Genomic DNA, 21,444 nt, shown 5'->3' with positions numbered 1-21,444 from the left:
AAATTAATAATAGAAAAAATAAAAGATATATATACATATGAAAAAATTATTATTATATATGAAGATGAAGAAAATAATTTATATTATAAAGAAATGTATGAGTACAAGTAATAATACACATTTAAAATTAGATAAATTACTTATAAAATGGAAAAAATACAAGAGGAAATACAAAATATAATGTTAATACCAGAAGAAATGAGAATATCAAATAATAGACAATTAATAAGATTAAGATGTGAAAAATTAAGACTTGAGAACAAATATTTTATTATACTAAAAGAAGAATTAGTAAATCCAGATACAGTTGAGAGAAGATTTGGAAGATAAAAGATGCAAATTAACCTATGAGTTAGAAATAAGAAAAAATTAAGATGTCAATAAGTGAATATATGGAAAAATTAAAGTAATTAATAAAAATGTTAATAAATGATGTACAAGGTTTAAGAAATGAAGTAAAAGAAACAAGAAACGATATAAATATATTAAAAATTGAAATTAGAGAATTAAAAGAAAATAATAAAAATAAAGATAAAAAAAATAGATAAAAAACTTATAGAAAAAGAAATGACTCGAATAAGAAAGAAACATATAGAAAAAGAAAATATAGTAATAAAAACAGGAAGTATGAATAATGAATTTAAAAAGAATATATTACCAAAAATATTAGAAGAGAACGAAGAATCTAGAAAAAAATCATTAAGAAAATTAAAAGAAAAAGAAAAAAAGATGACTGAAGAATTAAATTTGCTAATAGAAAATTTTGATCAATTAAGCTTAACTGATATAATTGAATACTAAGTTTTAATGAATATTGGAGGAGGACCTAATCCATCAGGAACCTCTAAACATGAATTATATGATACAGATGAAAGTTATAGACCTATATATAATCAACCATATAAACAATTCTATGATAAAGTAAGAGATAGCAACCACCTAAAGGAAATAAATATAAAGATAGGTTTGAATTAAATAATAATTATGATAAATCAATTAATCATGGAGTAACAAACTAGATTTAGATTGTAAAATAGATACTAAAAAAGCCTTATTAACCTAGTAATGGATCTCATGATAGTCCATCATTTTATGGTTATGAAACATTCTGAACGAGTTAGAGAAAAAGTTAGGATGGTCATAAATTACAAAGAATTAAACAAATATACTAAATTTGGTAGTTACTTTCTACCAATTTGGTAAATAAAAATGGAAGAAGATAGTATACAATATATTACATTTAGCACACCTCAAAGAAAAATATGAATGGTTAGTTATGTCATTTGGTCTGAAAAATGCACAACAAATATATCAAAGAAAGATGGATAATATATTTAAAAAGTTTAATGAATTTCTAATTGTTTATATAGATGATATATTAATATGTTCTAATAGTAAAGAAGATCATATAAATCATTTAATCCAATTTATTAACGAATGTAAAAAAGAAGGAATTGTACTATCAAAAAAGAAATCTATAATAGAAAAATAAGAGATAAATTTCCTTGGATTATCAATAGATAAAAGAGGGATAAAATTACAGACTTGTATATTCAAAAAGATAGAAAGTTTTCCAAATAAATTAGAATCCAAATAACAAATACAAAATTTTTTAAGATGTTTAAATTATGCAGAAGAATTTATTGAAAATCTTTATAAGAAAAGACATAAAATTCAAGTTTTACTTAGAAAAATAAATACTAAAAGATGGAATAAAGAACATACAGAAATAGTTAAATCATTAAAAGAAGAATTCAGAAATTTACCAAAATTAAGATTACCAGATGAAAAAGATAATTTGATTGTTAATACAGATGCCTCAGATAAATATTGGGCAACAATATTAAAAACAAATCTAAATGAAATTTGTAGATACTCAAGTAGAACCTTTAATCAAGCAGAAATAAATTATACTACTCATGAGAAAGAATTACTAGCAATTATTAGAGGAATAAAGAAGTTTTCATTATTTTTATTATCCAAAAAATTTACTGTTGAGACTGATAATTCTCAAGTTGCAAGATTAGTCAGGAATAAACTACCATCAGAATCCCAATATAGAAGGCTCCATAGATGGCAAGCTTATTTAGCATTTTATAATTTTGATATAGTCTAAAGGAGTTAATAATTTTCTTGCAAATTTTCTCAGTAGAAACATAGAATTTGCTAATAGATAAAGTCAAGATCATGGAATTATACCAATCTATTTTACATATACAAAAAATGACGGATTTTTTTAAAGAAGAATCCAAAGATATAAATTATGGAGCAACCCAGATCTCAGAGATGTTCAACTCAAATATAAAAATATTGTTGAATATCACTACTGAGCATCAAAAATATGTCATAGAACTTAAAAATTAAGTTGATGCTATTGCAGACAACTAAAAGACAAACTGTCTGAGAAAGATATACCAAAGAGCTCAGAAATGAGTTTTCCAAACCAATACCAAACAGGGACAATTGGAAGCAGCAGTGGACCCAGACGTGAAAACATACCAACTGATAATAAAGGAGATTCCATTTCTGTATCATCAACCAAGAAAGTTGTGACACATGGAGATAAAAGAGATACCAAAACAATCAGTATCATAGACCAAGAAGATAAAATCCCTTTAGATCCAAAAGAAGAAAAATATGTCGAAATAGTCAAAATTGCTTATGAAATAAAAATGAGTGATTTATATTTCATTTTTCCGGGAAATAATGTTTATCCTAGAATAGCAGTCATGGAAGGAGGAGACCCTTCATTTATAAAAATTATGGCAAACTATGGATTCATGAATTTGATATATCGAGGAAAAGATTTGATTGAAATTTCAAAGTTTGATAACATATTCATTAAAGAAGTATCCAGATTTGCCAAGGGAAGGAAAATATATTTGAAATTCTAATCAATAAGTCCAGAATATGTTGAAGTTGTTTATTATCCAGTCTCCATTGGATATGTTGCAGCCAATTTCCAAATAGATGTTACAGAAAATAATAGAAAAGTTCCAACATTGACAAAATCATGAATCAGATATAGAAGAGCACTTGTAATTTAAGCTATTTACAACATTGCCAAAAATTTGTTTGATAAAAAATTCTCATGCTTGTGCCAATATGAAAATTGGATGTTGGTATCCAATGGAGGATATGGAAAATCAGAAATTTTAAAAGACTATATTACAAAATTTGATATACATCAATTTCCAGGATATCCTACAACTATTAAAGAATCCTGCCAACTAAGGGAGTGCTCCAGCTGCATGTGAATAAATGAAGGAAGAGGACAATAATAGAGCACTTCTGACAAATGTGTATGGAGAACAATTATACAGTTGCATATGAGAACATTGAAGATAAAGAATAATAACAGAAAAATATACTCTTTGAATAAAAAGTTGAAGCAACATGTGAAGATGTAGGTCCAAAGAGGAAAATAATAGAGAGGCAAGTGTGCTTTGCTAATGTACTCAATGATGTAATAGATTCTCATAAACTTGTATAAATAGAGACACTGTCATAGAGAAAGATCATCTTATCTTGAAATCTTGAGTTGTAAGCAATAGTTACTCAAAAAACTATTCCCAGTTTGAAAAACCAATTTTTCTGGAAATCTCTTTGTATCAAATAGAAGTCTTGTGTAAATTCTGATAGAATTAAAACTCTAATATTTTGATATGAATATGAGTTTCTAAATCTTTATTCCCATAGACTCTTGAAAGATCTGATAAAAAATTTCCTTCTTATTTTAGCAAAAAGAAAGTTTTTCTTTAATAGAAGTCTAGAATTTTATTCTTTAGAAGTTGATACAGTGAGAGCAAGTAGCTGAAATAATAACAATTCCATGAAGGCAGGAGGCCGTTGAAGGAAGCAATTTACAGATTCAGAGCTCGAAGGTCACTCGGTTCTAAGAATAAAAGCCCAGATCAATCCTAAAGTAAAACTATTAAACTTCTGCTAAAATTAGAATGAATCTTTTTAAGATCTTAAAGAATCGTCAGGATTAATTGATGATTATGAATAAATGTCAAGATATACAATTGAAGTATTAGATAATCTATTAGAAAAAATAAAGAATATTATCTCTCAATTAGAAAATATAAATTTATTATCTAATGAATATAGCATTTTAATTAGAAAATATGAAATATATGTTGCAGATTATTCTTATTTATTAGATCATAAAATGAATTTCTATTCAAATATTCAAAGAAGAAGATGAAATGTTTAAAAGATTAGGATATATGTTGCAATATAGAAAGAATCATTTCATTAAGGGTAATATAGATCTTTCAACAAAAAGGAATAATGATAGATCAAATAGAAAAATCTCCCATTAAACGAAGAGTTAATTGTTCCAATGGTCACTGAACTTAGATCATGTCTTTAATTGGCCACTGTAACTTAAAATGTCTAGTTTTGACCATTGAATTTTGAAAAATGTCAAGTTTTGGTCATTGAACTTAGGTCCATGTCTTCGATTGCCCATTGAAATTTAAAATGTCGAGTTTTGGCAACTGAACTTTGAAATATGTTGTACATTACTCACTGAATTTTAAAAAATATTAGACATAACTCACTGAACTTTGAAAAATATTATACATTATTCACCGTAAACTCGATATTTTTCAAAATTTAACAGTTATTCTAGTAAGTAACGTATGACATATTCTAAAGTTCAACAGCCAAAACTCGACATTTAAAATTCAATGAGCAATCTAATATATGGACATAAGTTTATTGACCAATTGAAAACATTGACCTAAGTTCAGTGATCAAAACTCGACATTTTAAACTTCAGTGACCAATCAAATACATGGACCTAAGTTCAGTGACTAAAACTCGACATTTTTCAAAGTTCAGTGGCCAATAAAAAACACGGACCTATGTTCAATGAACATTGGAACAATTAACTCGTTGACGAATGATTACTGAACTTTAGCCGCCGTTTGGTCCCCGTTTTGTGGAAATAAAATGGGGTGAAATAGTATTTTATTGAAAAAAGATTGATTGAAAAAAAAAAGGAAAAATTTTCAATTTACATGTAATATTATTTTACGAAAAATTGTGTGGTTGAAAATAAAAGAGAAAAAAATGAAATGTTATGAAATTGAAATTAATGAGGCCAAACGAGGGCTTAGACTTACTCGCCGAAAGTTACACATTCTTTACTGAATTTTGTGTAAATTACTGCTTCTTCATTAAAATTTAAAAGATTACTCATTTAAATTTGAATAAAATTACTCGTGGCTCATTAAAATTTGCAATAGATAACACTCATGAAAATGGTATTATGATCGATGAGTAATTTTGTTCAAATTTGGGTTAGTATTAAATAATCTTTTAAATTTCAGTGAGCAAGTAGTAATTTTTAACAAAATTCAATGAGTAAAGATTTTCTTTTCAAATTCTAGTTAACAAGTAATATGCTATAGCAATGTTCAGTAATCATTGATTAAGCCCCCGTCTGACCACCATTTTTTGGATTTATAATAGGGGGAATAATTTTTTTTTTGAAAAATGGATTGTTATAAAAGAATGAAAAGTTTTCGATTTATATGAAATATTATTTTATTGAAAATTGTGTGGTTGAAAATAAAAAGGAGAAAAATGTAAATTAAATTGATGAGTTTTAAAGGAGGTCAAACGGGATTAAATTAACTCTAAAGTGGGGGCACACGTAAATAGACATATTTCCAAAATTTCACCACATTCACTTAATTTTCATCCAAATCTCAATTGGATTATTATTTATTTTCCCTTGTATGGGTTCCTATTTATCAAAAAATGCATTTTTTTAATCACACAATTTTTAATAAAATAATATTACACGCAAAATTAAAAACTTTTCTTCTTTTTTAACTACGCTTTCTTCAATAAATTATTATTCCAAACTATATTTTTCCTCAAAAACATATTTTAATGAAACATAAACAAAGAATTTGTCTCATTAAAATCATTAAACTTCAATTTAGTTTCTGATTTTACTAAGTCAAATGTTGTGACTTATAATATTTCAAAACTTGAAAATAGTATAGTGAGTAGTCATTGATTTTTTCATGTAATTGTTACACAGTAACCTAGAAATGAAAATGATAAAATTAAGAACATGATGCTTCTTTAAATTAAATTTGTAAAAGACATGTTTTTCAAAATATTTTTATGATGTGACATCAAAGTAACTTAACATATTTTGCGACAATTATGTAGTTTGTTGTTAGTTCTCATCAATTTTGGGTTGAAGAGCGATTAAAATTAAAATTAAATTTCACGGATCCAATTGAAAAAGTTGAAGCTCAGGTAATAAAACGAAAGTTCAGTGTAATAGACAATGTTACACTTCTTCTAATGAGGCTCTAAACAACTGCATGTGACAATCAGCTAATAAGCTCAATTATGCTCACATTCTACATTAGCATCGTACATGGTCTAGTCGAGACCATATATAGACACTATTCTTTTGATTAATCATATCTATCATAGTATTTACCACCACAACTAGATCTGATGTGTTTTATTCTTTTGCAGAGTTGATTTTCAACCTTAAACTTATATGCCTTGAACATGTATAGTATTTGGGATTCCTCATAGATGAGATACAGATAGTCATAGTGAAAAAATTCATCTATGAACATAATAAATTACTCTTGACCATTTCAAGAAGTCAAAAGAATTTGCCTAAAATTATCCGTATACATTAGTTCTAAAACATCCGAAGTTTCATTGTACATAATCTCCTTATGTTTATTTGTTTCCCCTTAATGTGATTAACGTAAATACTTGAATGTGAAGAATTAAGGGAATCAAGATTTCCTTCGGACACAAGATTTTTCACTCTCTTTTAAGAGATGTTATCTAATCGCTTATGTCATAACGAAGTGAAGTTCTTATTGATTAATTTATGTTTAATACAACGTGAATTCACATCCAAGATTTATTTATAAGAGACAATCGTATTAAGCAGACATAAGTTATCATAACCAGATAAATGACCGGTACCTATAATTTACTCACACTTTAATACTTAGTTATGATACTCTACACTTGTGGAATTTTATCAAAACACCTACGTCTCTCAAATAGGGAGTAGGTTGAAATGAGAGAAGTCTAGAAGTCCATACGCTAATCATCATTTCTTTCTTTTTATGTTTTAATCAACACGACACAAACCAACCATTATTATTGATATCCGAAACTTCAAATTTCTACATAATCACAATAATTCTCACCTAACATCATTGTCCCACTTAAGCTCCTGTTTCACAATTATTATTTCAGTATTTTTTATTTTATTTTAGATACTCATTTTCAATCACACATTCACGCGATAAAATATTTTACACGTAAACATAAAAAAATTTATTATTTTTTAGCCCTACAATCTTCAAAAAATTACTATTCAAAACATAATTTTTTTTTAATTTTATTTTTTATAAATAATGGACATAAAAAAGGGGCTAAACCATAACTCAGTGCACTTTTCTGGGTTTTCTTGTGGCTCCAAAGGTGGTGTTTTCATTGGATAAACTTAACACACCAACCATGGGTGGTGATGGCCACGCCACATGCAGATTATGGGCTCAATGAGAAATCAAGAAAAACCTTGCCATTCCTTGTTTGTGCTCCATTTAAACGAGGTTTTTGGGAAAAATACATTTTAGAATAGCGATTTTTTGATGAATCTGTGATTGAAAAGAAGAAAAAAAAAAGTTTACGTGAAATATTATTTTATCGAATAATGTCGAATTGAAAAGGAAAAAAAATAAAAAATGCATTAAAATTAAATTGAGCCCAAACGGCTTCTAATAAATCCTTCTCAATCCATTGATTGCATAGTATTTTTCCCTCAATTTTTATTCAATTCAAGAGTCTTATACCATGAATTCCACTTACTAGTCTATGGGATTATTAGGAGAGTTTTCTGATGAGGGCCATATCAAGATCGAAGAAACGTTTAGGCCGTGGTTGGTTTGCCGTTTTCCATTTTCGAAAATGCGGAAAACGCGTTTGGTCCATCGTTTTTGAAAACGCATTTTCGAAAACGAGTTAAAATTTATAACTGAAAACTCAAAACGACTTTTTATCGTTTTCAGCATTTTCAATTATAAATGTCGTAAACGCTCAAAATATGGAAAACTGGCCGATTTCAGAGAAAACTAAAAATTGTTTTGAAAATGAAAATGGAAAATGAAAACGCAAACCAACCACTACCTTAATGATTCTTCCTCGGCAAGTTTTGGACTTTGGATGCAAAAATTAGACCAGCAGCTGAATTTTCTTGTTTGGCCCCCATCCTTGCCCATTTTTTTCTTACAAAATTTTGAATTTTGTGCCATTCTTGTCAAATGATGTGCCAGCTAGTCTTACACCATGGGATGGCACATGCATTCTTTACTTTGGTCAAACGGTTCGAATGGTTTTTTTTTTTTTTTCTAACTCTACCCTCCCATTCTTTACTTTGAAGAGGCACGTGCATTGCACGGGATAAAGGGAAGTTGGTCAGAGATGCGTGCCGGAATGGTAGGCCATGTAGATGACGGCTATGGAGGGGGAACACCAATTGGGGATGCGGCAGAAGACGGAGAGAGAGAGTGCAAGGATAGGTTTAACAATGGGAGAGGGCTTTTTGGGTATTGCACCTTATCTTTGGGAGGGCAGAAATGTCCAGTTACCTCAACGGCATCAGCAGATGCTTGTACTTTCTAGCACGAAATTATGCCCTTGTTTGAGCCCCATTTTAGAGGAGAAAATGAATTTTTGAATAGTGTATTTATGGGAAATGTATGGTTAAAAAATAAGAAAAAGTTTTTAATTTACGTATAATATTATTTTATTGAAAAATGTGTTGTTGAAATGGTGTCAAATCACTGTTGAAGAGTGTATGTTGGTGGGAAAATGGGGCTCAAACAAGGGCCATAAATGGGTGGCAGGTATATTATGCAAATCACTGTAGAAAAATGAGAAAGGTAGGAGGAAATGAGTTCCTAACAAGTGCAAAGCAGGGGGTGATCCTGACTGTCCATCTGCTGAATAGTCTTCGATCTTGTTGCATTGCGCCAGGGCAAGGTTGGACAAGTTTCTATATAATTTTGAGCATGTTCAGCTAAGCCTAAAAATAAGTAAAAATTGAGCAAATTTGTGTTTCCAAACATGTTCATGATCGGATAAGTTATTTTCGACTTACTTTTAATTTTAAAAAAATGGAAATTGACTTCCTTGTTTTCAATTTAATCAATAGAAAATTACCTTTTTCTAAAAACCTTATAAGAAATACTATTTAAGCTTAGCCATATATGCTTTTTGTATTTAAGAATGTTTATGCTGGTTTTATTAATCTCGTGCTGATTATTTATTGTGAAAATTGTTAAGATTTTGATTGTTGTAATGGTAGCATTTTATGTGTGTCCTAAGGCTGTTGCATTTATGATGGTTCAGGGATAGTTTCTGTAGGCATGAAGGAGGAGGATCTTGAGAGATTAAAGCTCCCTTTGATATCTCCTGAAAAGGAAGACAATTCTTCAGCTCCCTCGTTTCCCATCACAGTGGTATGATAATTCATTCTAAGATCGAGCGACCTTATTCTATATTGTTGCAGACCGAATCTCAATGATTAAATTGGTTCTGTTTCTAACAGCTTAAACTTTTACATTCGATACTTGAACTAGACTGAACGTGTTTAATTCTTGCCACCTCCCATATTTAAAGCTTATAGACGTGTTCTATATATAACAACAAAATGAATTCAGAGTTTGTTAAAGATAAAATTTAAATAAGTAAATGCAGTTCCTCCACCGAGTTTAGTGACCATTTTACAGATCATACCTAAGAAAATCTAAAATGGATTGAGTTAATTAATATCTGTAGTTTCGATTGGGTATCTAATGATATAATGCAGCTCCAGAAGCTGGTTTATGGTATCGGTTCTATTTAGGCCAATGATATATTATTGATTGTTATGATGAATAAAAGTTGCATCAATGGAAATTCTAGACAATGGCATAAGCAATGCCACCTTTGAATAAGAAAAAAAATGTTAAAAATAGATATGAATATGAATGAAAATGCTACAGAATGGATGGTTTGCTAATATCTCATATAATACCCAGATTTGCTTCATATTCTCAAGACCTATGTTTCTTTCCCTTGCTACTTTATCAACTGTGATTGTGATTTTTACAAATATTGAATTATTAGGATGCCAAAGTGGGAACATCTACTAGTGTATCGGCTTCAGATAGGGCAAAGACAGTCCTTGCTCTTTCATCTCCAAACTCTAGACCTGAAGATTTCAATAAACCAGAACATGTTTTTCCCCTCAAGTATAGAAATGGAGGTGTTCTACGAAGATCTGGTCATACGGTGGCTTCTGTGGATCTGCTTATGCTAGCTGGTCTGCAACCAGTCTCCACTCTCTCGGCTGTAGTGGATAAAGATAATGGTTCTCTTGTTCTCATGCCTAATCTTAGAAAGATGGCTTTGGATCATAGCATTCCTATCATTTCAATTACCGATCTTATCAGGTGATTTTTCTGGAAATATTTTATCTGTAATGAAATTAGCATTCTGGATTAAACCTTAATCCTTTACTCCGAGAGCTATACTTAACCAAAAAGAAACTATAAAACCAGCAAAGAATATACAAATACATAGTGGTTTGAGCTCGGGTACAGAAGGAGAACATTCATTTTAGCAGCATTCCAGTCGTCCTTGTCTACAAGATTAACTAAGTTGTTTGCAATATATTTCTCTTTCAGGGAAAAACTGGTTAAAAGGAACTGCAATTTCACACTTTCCAACTAAATGGAGTTCGTTTCAGGCTTACTGTTATCATTCAAAACTTTATGGAGTGGAGCTTATCGCGATTGTTAAGGTAAAATATTCCTTTATATATTTGGTGCTGTACAGTGATAGGTAAAGTTGTTTCAATTTATTTATTTCTTTGTCTCTCGAAATCTACAGGAAGACACTAGAAGTGGTGTCCTATTAAAAGTTTCACTCAAAATGTTTGTTGCTGTGCAAACCTAAGGAGTTCCTTGGTGATTTACAAGTTAGGTTACCAAAGTAAGCTAAAATTTAGCAGTGTTTAGCCTAACTGTAAATTAACTTTTGTAGTGAATTTTATTAGCAAGTTTGTCCGGACGTTTTTTATCTTAGGATTTTTCCTTGTAATCATATTTGGTGTTATTTACTTTTTATTGTTTTTGATCGGAATGTTTGCGATTGTTTAAACATAGGATTTAATCGAATTAATTACCTTAATCATCTAGAGACATTAATAAGTGACTTGTTGCTTGTTATTGTTTTAATTACACATTTGGGTTTAAACTATACAGCTAATTTAATCTTTCAAAGATGTTGAAGGAAATCTTGTAATGGCAGCATCTTATGTGAGTCCTAATGCTGTTGCATTTATGATTAAGCATGGTTCAGGGCATGAAGGAAGAGGATCTTGAGAGATTAAAGCTCCCTTTGAAGTCTCTGAAAAGGAAGACAATCCGTCAGCTCCCTCGTTTACCATCACAGTGGTATGATAATTCTTTCTAAGATCGAAATTTCTCATGTAATACCCAGATTTGCGTCATATTCTTGAGTCTTTCCCTTGGTACTTTATCAACTGTGATTTTTTCGAATATTGAATTATTACGATGCTAAAGTGGGAACATCTACTGGTTATCGGCTTCAGATACGGCAATAACAGTCCTGCTCATCTCCGAACTCTAGACCTGAAGATTTCAATAAACTGGGACATGTTTTTACCCTCAAGTATAGAAATGGAGGCCTTCTACGATGATCTGGTCATACGGAGGCTTCTGTGGATCTGCTTATGCTGGCTGGTCTGCAACCAGTCTCCACTCTCTCGATCATAGTGGATAAAGATGATGGTTTTGTGGCTCGCTTGCCTAATCTTACAAAAATGGCTTTGGATCATAGCACTCCTATCATTTCAATTACTGATCTTATCAGGTGATTTTTCTGAAAATACTTTATCTGTAATGAAATTAGTATTCTGGATTAAACCTTAATCCTTAACTCTGAGAGCAATACTTAACCAAAAAGAAACCATAAAATGAGCAAAGAATATACAAATTTATTGTGGCTTGAGCTCGGGTACACAAGTAGAACATTCATTTTAGCAGTATCCCAATCGTCATCGTCTGCAAGATTAACTAAGTTGTTTGCAATATATTTCACTTTCAGGTATAGGAGAAAGAGGGAAAAACTGGTTGAAAGAACTGCAATTTCACACTTTCCAACTAAATGGGGTTCGTTTCAGGCTTACTGTTACCGTTCAAAACTTTATGGAGTGGAGCCTATTGCAATCATTAAGTTGAAATGTTCCTTTATATATTTGGTGCTGTACAATATTAGGCCAAGTTATTTCAATTTATTTATTTCTTTGTCTCTCGAAATCTATAGGGAGGCACTGGAAATGTACAAGATGTACTAGTAAAGGGTTCACTCAAAATTTTTGACTGGGGACATTATTGGATGGATTAATCTACTTTTCCAGAAGGAAAATGATAGAAAGTTTCACAAATATGTATGCGACAGTAGATAATTGGATAGAAAAGCTAGCTGTGTTTTAAACTATCAAATGATAGGATGCCATGTAGTATTATGTCTAGGATTATGCCAAAGCATTTGGCATTGTAGCATAATTATTTTTGGATTGAGGCAGTGTGATTGTGGCAACCAGTTAGATTTGGCAATGCAGTTAATTGAGCAAGCTGGTAGAGGTGTAGTAGTTTATTTTCAGGGTCATGAAGGACGAGAAATTGAACTTGGTCGTAAACTTCAGGCTTGTTTTTTGCAGGACGAAGGCCATGACAATGTCGAACCAAACCTAGAGCTTGGTTTTGCAGCTGATGCTCGTGACTGTGGAATCGGGTCTGTAACAAAATTTAGAGGCGTCCCTTTATTAATTTTAGACATTTTCAAGGAAGTTTATCATAATCTTGCTAAATTGATTTCGATCCTGATTCTTCACGAATTTCATTGATGAAAGTCAGAAATCAATAAATTTCGGTTGATAATTTGTTTTTCTTTTATCAAATCTATTTTTTTTCTGTCCCAAGTTTTGGTAATCTGTATCCAGAAGAAGGATAACGATATCATGAATACATTGTCCCAGTTTTCTCTAAATTATCTATGAAGTTCTCTAATTTAAAGAAGGGATTTCAATGAAAGATCTGTTAAAATGATTTTTATAAAGCATGTTGCTTTTCATGTTTAAGATGTCTAAAACTGAATACTTTACAGTAACTATATCATATAGATCAGTTCAAGTTAAACATTCTGCTGATAAACATCAAAATCAACACTTGAAATCTCTTTTGATTGTTCCAACAGATATTGAAGGCTGTACGAATTCACACTCTGTGCCTGATGACAAACAACCTGGCCAAGTTCACTGGTCTAAAGGGCTATGGTTTGGCAGTTGTTGGATAGGTTACCGTGCTGATTTGCAGCAAAACAAATAAATAAGCCACATATATGGATCTGACCTACAAGTATTGTTACTCGAACTCATCAAACCAAGTATCAATATAATTCAAAATTTGAATCGAATGTCACTTCATTGTTAAGGTTACCAGACTAGTTTCATGCAAACTGTCTGTCTTGATGAAGACATCATCCACCTATAGTTGTTTTATTTTATATGGACTTTTGTTTATTTTAGTTGAACTATTATTTATGCTAGTAGACTTATATAAGGGGTTTGGCCCAAACTTGTTCTCTTTGAGATTTTGTTTTGTTATTTAAACCTAGTTTGCCATGTAATTGAGAGAGTTAATGAATGAATAAAATATTGTGGTTGCTTGTGGTGAAACTCCTCTCCTTCTAGTTTCTGCTATTTCTTCTGTTGAATTCTTCTTCCACCGTTCTTCCCTTAATTCCCTTTCTTTATAGATCTGTTTTCGTTTTCAATTAATTATTCCAGTTGGTCCTGCATCAAAAACTGATTGATACTATTCATGATTGCATTTTTCCTTGTGCGTATTCTTTATACTGAATATACCAATTCCAAGATATCATTTTAAAGAATCGTAAAATTTACATTATCTTTGTATTCCGTATATCAATGCCCCGTTTGGTCCCCCATTTTGTGAAAATGAAAATGAAAATGGGTGAAATAATATTTTTTTTAAAAAAAAATGAGTGGTTAAAAAAAAAGGAAAAATTTATTATTTACGTATAATATTATTTTATGAAAGATTGTGTGATTATAAATAGGAGAGTGAAAAATAAAATGTAATGCAATAGAAATTAATGGGGCCCGGGCTGAAAGAATTTTGAATCTCAATTATGCCAAATGCCATTCTTCTGTACTCTATGGGAAGTTTGGCATGATTGCAAGTTTTTTGTCCTCTGTTGCAGAGACTGTCACTCTGCCTTGTTTAAGTAAAAGATACCCCAATATGATGACAAATCGATCATATCATGTTGAACTGAGTGGAGTCTAATCATGTCGTAAACAACTGTAGATCAAACTCATCTGTGTGATTTGTGTAATTATAACGTATAATATTGAACTGGATGAGAATTTTCTGGTACCTGAGACCGAAAATTCTTATCATTCTCAAGTGATTCTTCCCGACTTAGAGATTCTGGCAAGGACATGGATGACGAATATTCTTTAATGAATCATTGAAACTGTCTACGAAAAGAAGACAGGAGAGATTTATGTAATAACTAATAATAAGATTAATCTCATTGATTAAAACAGAGAATTAGTATTCGAAGGAATTCGAATGACAATCAAGAAACAATTTCCCAAAACTAGAAATCAATGCTGCCATTTACACCACCATCTCCTGCTCCCTATTTATACAAAAAATTGGAAGGATTGACTCGAATGAATTTTCAGTACAGTTTTTGTCTCTTGACCAGAGGGACAGAACTGTTAGCAGCCGTACCTGCACTGCCCAGACATGATCCAGAAGCCATACCACCAAAATTTAACATAGGTGGTGAAAGAATTTGGGAAGATCCACAGGCCCTCATAGCATAAGGTTGTGAATTCATTCCCCTGGAAGAAACAAGTTGGTTTAAATTTGATTCCGGTTTCTGAGCAAAAACCTGGGTTTCAGGGCCTTTGATCGACACGGGTGGAATTTGAAAAGGTTGAAGTCGAGGAGGATTACGCCACCTAGGAAGCGATCCAGCCACAAGCAGTGTCTGAAGAAGCGGCCCTGATTCAACGACAGCCTGCAGGAGTTTCCCTTTCTGAGGCAGGGCTCGTCCCACGACAAGGTTGTCTATAATCATTGAGGCCCGATCAATTCCAGGAGCACATGGCTTTGCCTGATTGGTCGAAACAGGGATATTAGCCACATTGCAGTCCTGAAACAAAGGCTGATTCACAACCAAGTTAATGTTCGAGAGTTCTGGGGACGTGACAGCGTCGAAAAGGGAATCGATGGGAGACGAATTGTACGTCTCAGACAGACTGTTGGACTCAGTGACACTCGAATTCGCTTTGCCAGGTTTTAAAAGCGAGCTGTCGGCCTGAAAGTGAGGGAGCACGGCTAAATTCTCCTTGGGAGAAGTTAAAGGCAGAGACCTGTTGAGGTAATTCTGCAGATGAATTCTGGCTTCATCTCTTTCTTGGATAGCAATTTTTAGAAGTTGAATTAACTGCTTCACATATTCCTTATTCTTTACCATTTCCTCACTTGTTTCTGCTTTTAACTTCTCAAGCTCAAGAGTGGTAAACAGAAGCTTCTGATTCAATTCATCAACATTCTGCAACAAGATTAGGTCAAGATCAGTAACAGAAATTCTTGAGAGAGATCAAGAAACAGAAACCTTCGAGAAATCGAAGAACATGTACCGCAAATGTGGATCTAATGAAATTCCAGAAGAAAACATAACTCCAAGAATATTTACAGTGAAGGGAAAGGCTATAAANTAAAACATCATCAATAGGTCGAATGAGAATGTATATAATTTTAGTAGGTTGAATTGGATCGTGTATATTCATTTTAATGTCGAATATATCACTAGCTAATTCAGTAGTAACTAGGGCCTCGTGCCCAAGTCATTATAGTATACATACTGTTTATTTTGATAAGCATCTATCTAGTTATCCCTTTACGACCTTCTATCTCATTCTCTAGGATTCGATTAATCGATCTTTCCTTAAGAGATGTTTAAATTGAATCTTAGCATGGTATTATTCATATTTTATTTTTAATATTTGTGATAAATAAATAAATGGAGAAACGGGCAAGAAAAATGGAGATATTGTGATCCCACCTCAATATTATTATTATTATTATTTTTGAAGGAAGTGATTTTCATATTCATAGTGAAATTTAATGTTATTCACAGTCATTTAACTACGATAGTTGTTCGGCGTGGCAATCATTCAAAATTTATGTTGGCATGGGGCCAAAGGAATTGTTATTGGACGGCATGACGCGCCTTCTTTCTATTGGATGAAAGGAATGGTCGATCAAAGGAATGTCAACACCGTCCAATTAATTCTCTCATTTGCTTAAGGGAATTTATGTAATATTAGTTTTACATTTCCCTCTATGTAAATTCTAATTACATTTTAATCTTTATCAGTTTAAAGTCGATTATATAATTTTTAAAATTTTTTTTATAAGTTAAGAATGAAAATATAATGGTATCTATCTTATTTTAGTACGATCACATTTAGACTTTTTAAACTAACATCGTTCACGCGATTTTCCTTTTTGTATTATTATATTATGAAAAAGTAATTAATGAAGTAAAGCGTGAAAATACTTAATTCGCGAACAATCTTTAAGTTCATATTGATTCACCCACACGTAACCAGAAGTAAATAGTAAAAAATCATCAATTTAAAAAACAATTATTATCAATAATTCATTGTCCCATACGCCCAACCCTCTAGGTGGCTTATATAGTTTTATGAGAGATGCTATACTAACAGATTCATTTGCACAAATTTTGTATAGATAAGTGAGTGTGACATTATCGACTGTGGCAGAGTTCAGACATTGATTCAGTGAGGGTCTAATTAAACTACTAAAATATTTCAAGAACAAAATATTAAAAATATTAAAAATAAAAAAGTTAGACAATAAGAAACTTGTAAAAATATTTTTCAAATTTCAGTGGGATGAATGACCTCACTGACCCCACCCTCCCTCCGCAGCCAACCACTGGTTCTCGTGCTTGATATTCGTCTAAAGGATATTGTTACATTTACATCAAACTATACCTAATGAATTATATAATGTCACTTGTCATTTATCAGTTTAAAATATAGTGAATTTTTTCATCCAATTTTTTTTCTGCACATCATTTTATGTAATTCTTTATGTATCATTTTGTGTATAAGTAGTATAATCCTCGTCTAAATTCATTACACAATAAATTAGTAAGGTTCATCAACACGTAGACTGATTTTTAAAAGACCTTCCAACTAAAAATTTTGAATCCATTTCTTTCCCTCTTACTCTAAATCCACTAAAAAATTGATTTTAATTCCGTCAAACAGGACTTAATTAATACCCGAAATTTGTCTTTTTAAAATCTTCACTCTCTAAGGAAACTTGTATACTCTCTCTTACTATAAAAACGAACCCTTTTAGTCATCTTTTGCGAGTTTCCTTTCTCCTCTTCTATTCAAATAGGTATGGCAATTGGCTGGAACCGGAATAAAGGCTACGGAAAAATCCCCATTTTTTGTAACGTTTTTCCATTTAATTAATTTTTCAATTTTTTATTTTTTATTTAAATATAATTCGAAATTACAAATCTAAAAAAATACATATTTAAACATTTTGATTTTGTAACTACCGTACTTAACTCCAATAATCATTATTAATTGAACTCTAAAATGTAACAATATTCGTACAAAATTCAGATCCAAAATTCTAAAACACCTATTGTCCCCCCCCCCCCCCCCCCCAAAAAAAAAAAAAAAAAAAAAGAAAGAAATTTTCAAATCAAGAACCACCGAAAATCTTATGAATGGGACTAATTGTAAATGAAATCAAACCAAATAAAACAACAAAAAAGGAAAAAGAAAAAACGCTCAATTCCAAAATTAAAAATCCATTTTAATTCTTAAAGTCTGTCTCACCATTGCGATATATTATTTGTTTTCCTATATAAAATGGTAGATGTCATTTCCTTTAAATACTCGTGTTCTCATCCCAACAGTGAAAAATCTTATATTATCTACTCTGAAGAGAGAGATTTATTTACGATTCTCACTTTAGGAGAGAACAATAAGCATTGTTCTAAAAAGCGCCGCCAATGCACAATACGCGGCAAAAATGTCAAACCAAGTGGTTCGGTGCCTTATTTAGCGGTCAACAGCAATTATTGACCGCATTAATGCGGGCCTAGGCGCGGTTATGAACACCTGGGAATGCATAATTATCTCTCTCTCTCTATTTTTTTTTTTTTTTTTTTACAATTCTTCTAAGTTAAAACTTAAATGTTAATTTCTTCACCTTGTCGGTTCTAAATGCAAAATATTTGCTTGTAGTCTTGAACAAAAGAAATCTTCCAAAATTTCTCATTTATTCACTATTTAATATTTACATTTGGAACTTACCTTTTTGTTGAAAACTTTGGAAAAATGAATAAATTTTCTATAAATTTGTTTTAGATGTTTGCTAAGTATTATTTTTAATTATTAAACGATTTTTCGATTGATTAAAAATTAAAGTAATATTAGAAAATGCCTTTTTTATGTTTTTTATGCCTATGCCTTGCCTAGACTTGCATAACTCATAATTTGGCTTTCACGCATTGCCACGCATTACGCTTTTTAGAACACTGACCATAAGTAAAGTTCTTTTGCACATCAATAATGAGACATTCTTATTCAGCTCGCCGTGGACGGAAGAACAATTTCTTTCCTTTAAAATGAGTAATTCTTTTTCAAGTGTTTGGTGCATTTCACCTATCTCTAAAAATAAAAAATAAAAAAAAGGTGGTTCATTATGAGTATTATAATAGAATCAAGACGAGCCAAGGGGTTCAATTCTGTTGTAGTCGGGTCTGGTACTTTATCGACCCTTGAGAACATCAAAATATAATCACACAACTTTAGGTTTCAAATTCAATTAGGCCAAATCTTCCTATTAGGTTAGATCAAATTTCCTCTAATTAAGTTGTTGATTGGCTCCTATTTTTTGAAATTCTTGCTTCCTCAAATTTATTTTAATCATAAGTTTTCAAGGATCGTCAACTTTTCACAATTTTTCAACCACACATTTTATCAAAATTTACTTAAAAAAATAATTTTTAACTACATCAAATAGGAGCTAAATTTATTTTAAAATTAAAAGTACTTAACGCATGCATATATTACTATTGAAACATGATCCACATTCTTCTATCCCAATTCCCAACTCGAGACATGATTTTTCCTCAGCCGCGCCTCAAACTCTTTGAAGCGTGTTTTGTTTTTTGAAATTAAATAAAATTTAATTTGTATTATGGTTTCGTAGTCCTACGACATCCACATAGGTACTTCGTTTTTTCTGTGAATTATTCCATTAATTTTGACAGATGAAAGTTAGTTCACGTATGGATAAAATACAAATTTGTGGATTCGTGTATGATGTCGATACAAAGTTGTTGTCTTCATATATGATTTTGATACAGACAGTAAAATTTATGCCCCTATTTCATAGAAATTAAATTTTTTATTTTAATTTAAGTCAAAATCAATATTTAATTTTAACCACACATTTTAGAGATTCACAAATTTTCAATCATACACTTCATCAATATTTTGATCATGTACCATTCATGTAATAAACCCGTCAAGCGTCTTCTACGTCATTTCCGCATAGACACTCCACTAGTGATACAGATTAATCCATTAGTTTTGATGATGGAAGTTAACTCATGTATGAATAGAGTACAAATTTGTGAGTTCATATATATAATTTTAATACAAAGTTGGGATCATGAATAATTTTAGTACGTGGGATAAAATTTATTGTACCATTCGTACCTTTAACGAGGCAATTTACCACATTAAATATGCTAATTTTCCTTAACTTTCGAACTTATCCTTGATTTTATTTTATTTATTTATTTATTTACTTTTCGTTTGTTATACTTCGCAATTACACACAGTGTTGACCCTTTTTTCTTATTGTCGCAAACACGCCCTTACCCTTTTTTTTGGTCACATTCTTATCTAGTGATGGCAATGGGACGGGTTCAGCGCCCCGCCCTGCCCCGCCCCGCCCCATTTCCCCCAAACCCTGCCCTACCTTGTGCCCCACCCCGCCTTAGACGGGGTAAGGACGGGGCAACTTTTTGTCCAGTTTAATTAATTTATTTTATATTTTTAAAGTTTCGAATTATGTTATTATTAGAGAATAAATAACAAATTCAAAATTAGTTTTTAAGGGTGAATTGTTTAGAAATAAAATTATTTTTAATCTTTTTTTTTCTAATTTTTTTCCTTCATGAGGAGGGCATCCCCGCCACGAGACAGGGCGCCCCGTCCTATCCCGCCAAACCCGCTCAGGGCGGGTTTTTTTGCCCCATTCAGGGCGTGGTGGGGGGGCGGATTTTATTATCATCCCTATTCTTATCTTTTACTTTTTGTTTACTAGCACATTTGATCCATTTGTCTAAATATTTTGTTAGCACGAGACAAATATATTGTTACTTTTGTATTAGCCTTTTATTTTTTCTTTTTTTTTTAAAGGCTTTTATTTGATTTTGGTTTCAAATTTTTCAATGAATTTATATATACAAAGGTCAAAAAAATTTGAAAAATAATTGGATAAGATTTAAACTACAATGCTATCTATATCACGTAATTATGATTTTGAGACAAATAGTTTTGTTGTAAATTTCGAAAGTAGGGTAATTAGCATAAAACGTTTACACCTTTCAAATTTATTGTGAAAACCATCCATACCTTTTATTTTTTAGCATTTTCACCCATATCTTCCACCTTTCTTTGCGCCGAATATCATTTTCACCAATTTTTAATGTAAAATGATCAATATACCATTCTATTTAAATAAAACAAAAAAGAAAAGAAAAATAAAGAACAAATTACAACTATAGGCCCTAACTTTTTAAAACATGCAAATAACCCAACAAAATAACTTCACATTCTTCTCACACCTCACCCCCCAACCCATTGTTGCCTATCGGCCATTTTCAGCCGATTGGTGGGTTTCATTCTCTCTAGTAAAAACCCTAGCTATGGCTGTTTCATTCTCTATGGTAAAAACTCCACCTCTCTCTCCGTCCCACGGCAATTGTATCAGCTCGTTTTGCCCAATTTTCCTCTCAGTTTGCCCTCAAATTGCTACTGCAAAACTCTTTGCCACCCCCAATTCGCTATCACTTTCTCTTATAGTAAGCAACTCAAATTCCCAATATGCATTCATTTTTCGTCTCATTTCTTTTCATCGTGTTTGTATTTAAGCGTCCTCATATTTTACCTATCACTCATGCCCTAGT

General features: G+C 31.3%; 2 protein-coding genes and 1 pseudogene across 2 annotated transcripts; 2 read left to right on the top strand and 1 right to left on the bottom strand.

Moving 5' to 3' along the window:
- Positions 1-9,122: 9,122 nt before the first annotated feature.
- LOC111369636 lies at positions 9,123-13,024 on the top strand (annotated as a pseudogene).
- On the top strand, positions 11,634-13,469 carry LOC111369067 (monofunctional riboflavin biosynthesis protein RIBA 3, chloroplastic-like). The gene is made up of 5 exons (XM_022990554.1): positions 11,634-11,751; positions 11,835-11,952; positions 12,187-12,340; positions 12,668-12,880; positions 13,224-13,469. Exons 1-5 carry the CDS (start codon positions 11,634-11,636, stop codon positions 13,467-13,469), a joined length of 849 nt encoding a protein of 282 aa, XP_022846322.1.
- Positions 13,470-14,668: 1,199 nt separating this feature from the next.
- LOC111369066 lies at positions 14,669-15,973 on the bottom strand. Its single transcript, XM_022990553.1, has 2 exons — positions 15,824-15,973; positions 14,669-15,735 (listed from the first exon to the last, which is right to left on the bottom strand). The coding sequence occupies exons 1-2, from the start codon at positions 15,971-15,973 to the stop codon at positions 14,854-14,856; spliced, it is 1,032 nt and encodes a 343-aa protein (XP_022846321.1). The 3' UTR covers positions 14,669-14,853.
- Between the last annotated feature and the right edge of the window lie 5,471 nt (positions 15,974-21,444).

Source organism: Olea europaea, chromosome 20 (assembly GCF_002742605.1).
Source record: "Olea europaea var. sylvestris chromosome 20, O_europaea_v1, whole genome shotgun sequence".
Classification (NCBI taxonomy): Eukaryota; Viridiplantae; Streptophyta; class Magnoliopsida; order Lamiales; family Oleaceae; genus Olea; species Olea europaea.
The sequence above is the reverse complement of the archived record's forward strand: the minus strand, read 5'-3'. Positions and strand labels throughout refer to the sequence as shown.

What these genes read in the sequence shown, in the direction of transcription:
- LOC111369067 (XM_022990554.1), top strand. Translation starts at nt 11,634, where the DNA reads ATGCTAAAGTGGGAACATCTACTGGTTATCGGCTTCAGATACGGCAAT. An exon ending in TCAATTACTGATCTTATCAG is followed by an intron (nt 11,953 to 12,186) that starts GTGATTTTTCTG and finishes TTTCACTTTCAG; the next exon opens with GTATAGGAGAAAGAGGGAAA. An exon ending in GTGACTGTGGAATCGGGTCT is followed by an intron (nt 12,881 to 13,223) that starts GTAACAAAATTT and finishes TTCATGTTTAAG; the next exon opens with ATGTCTAAAACTGAATACTT.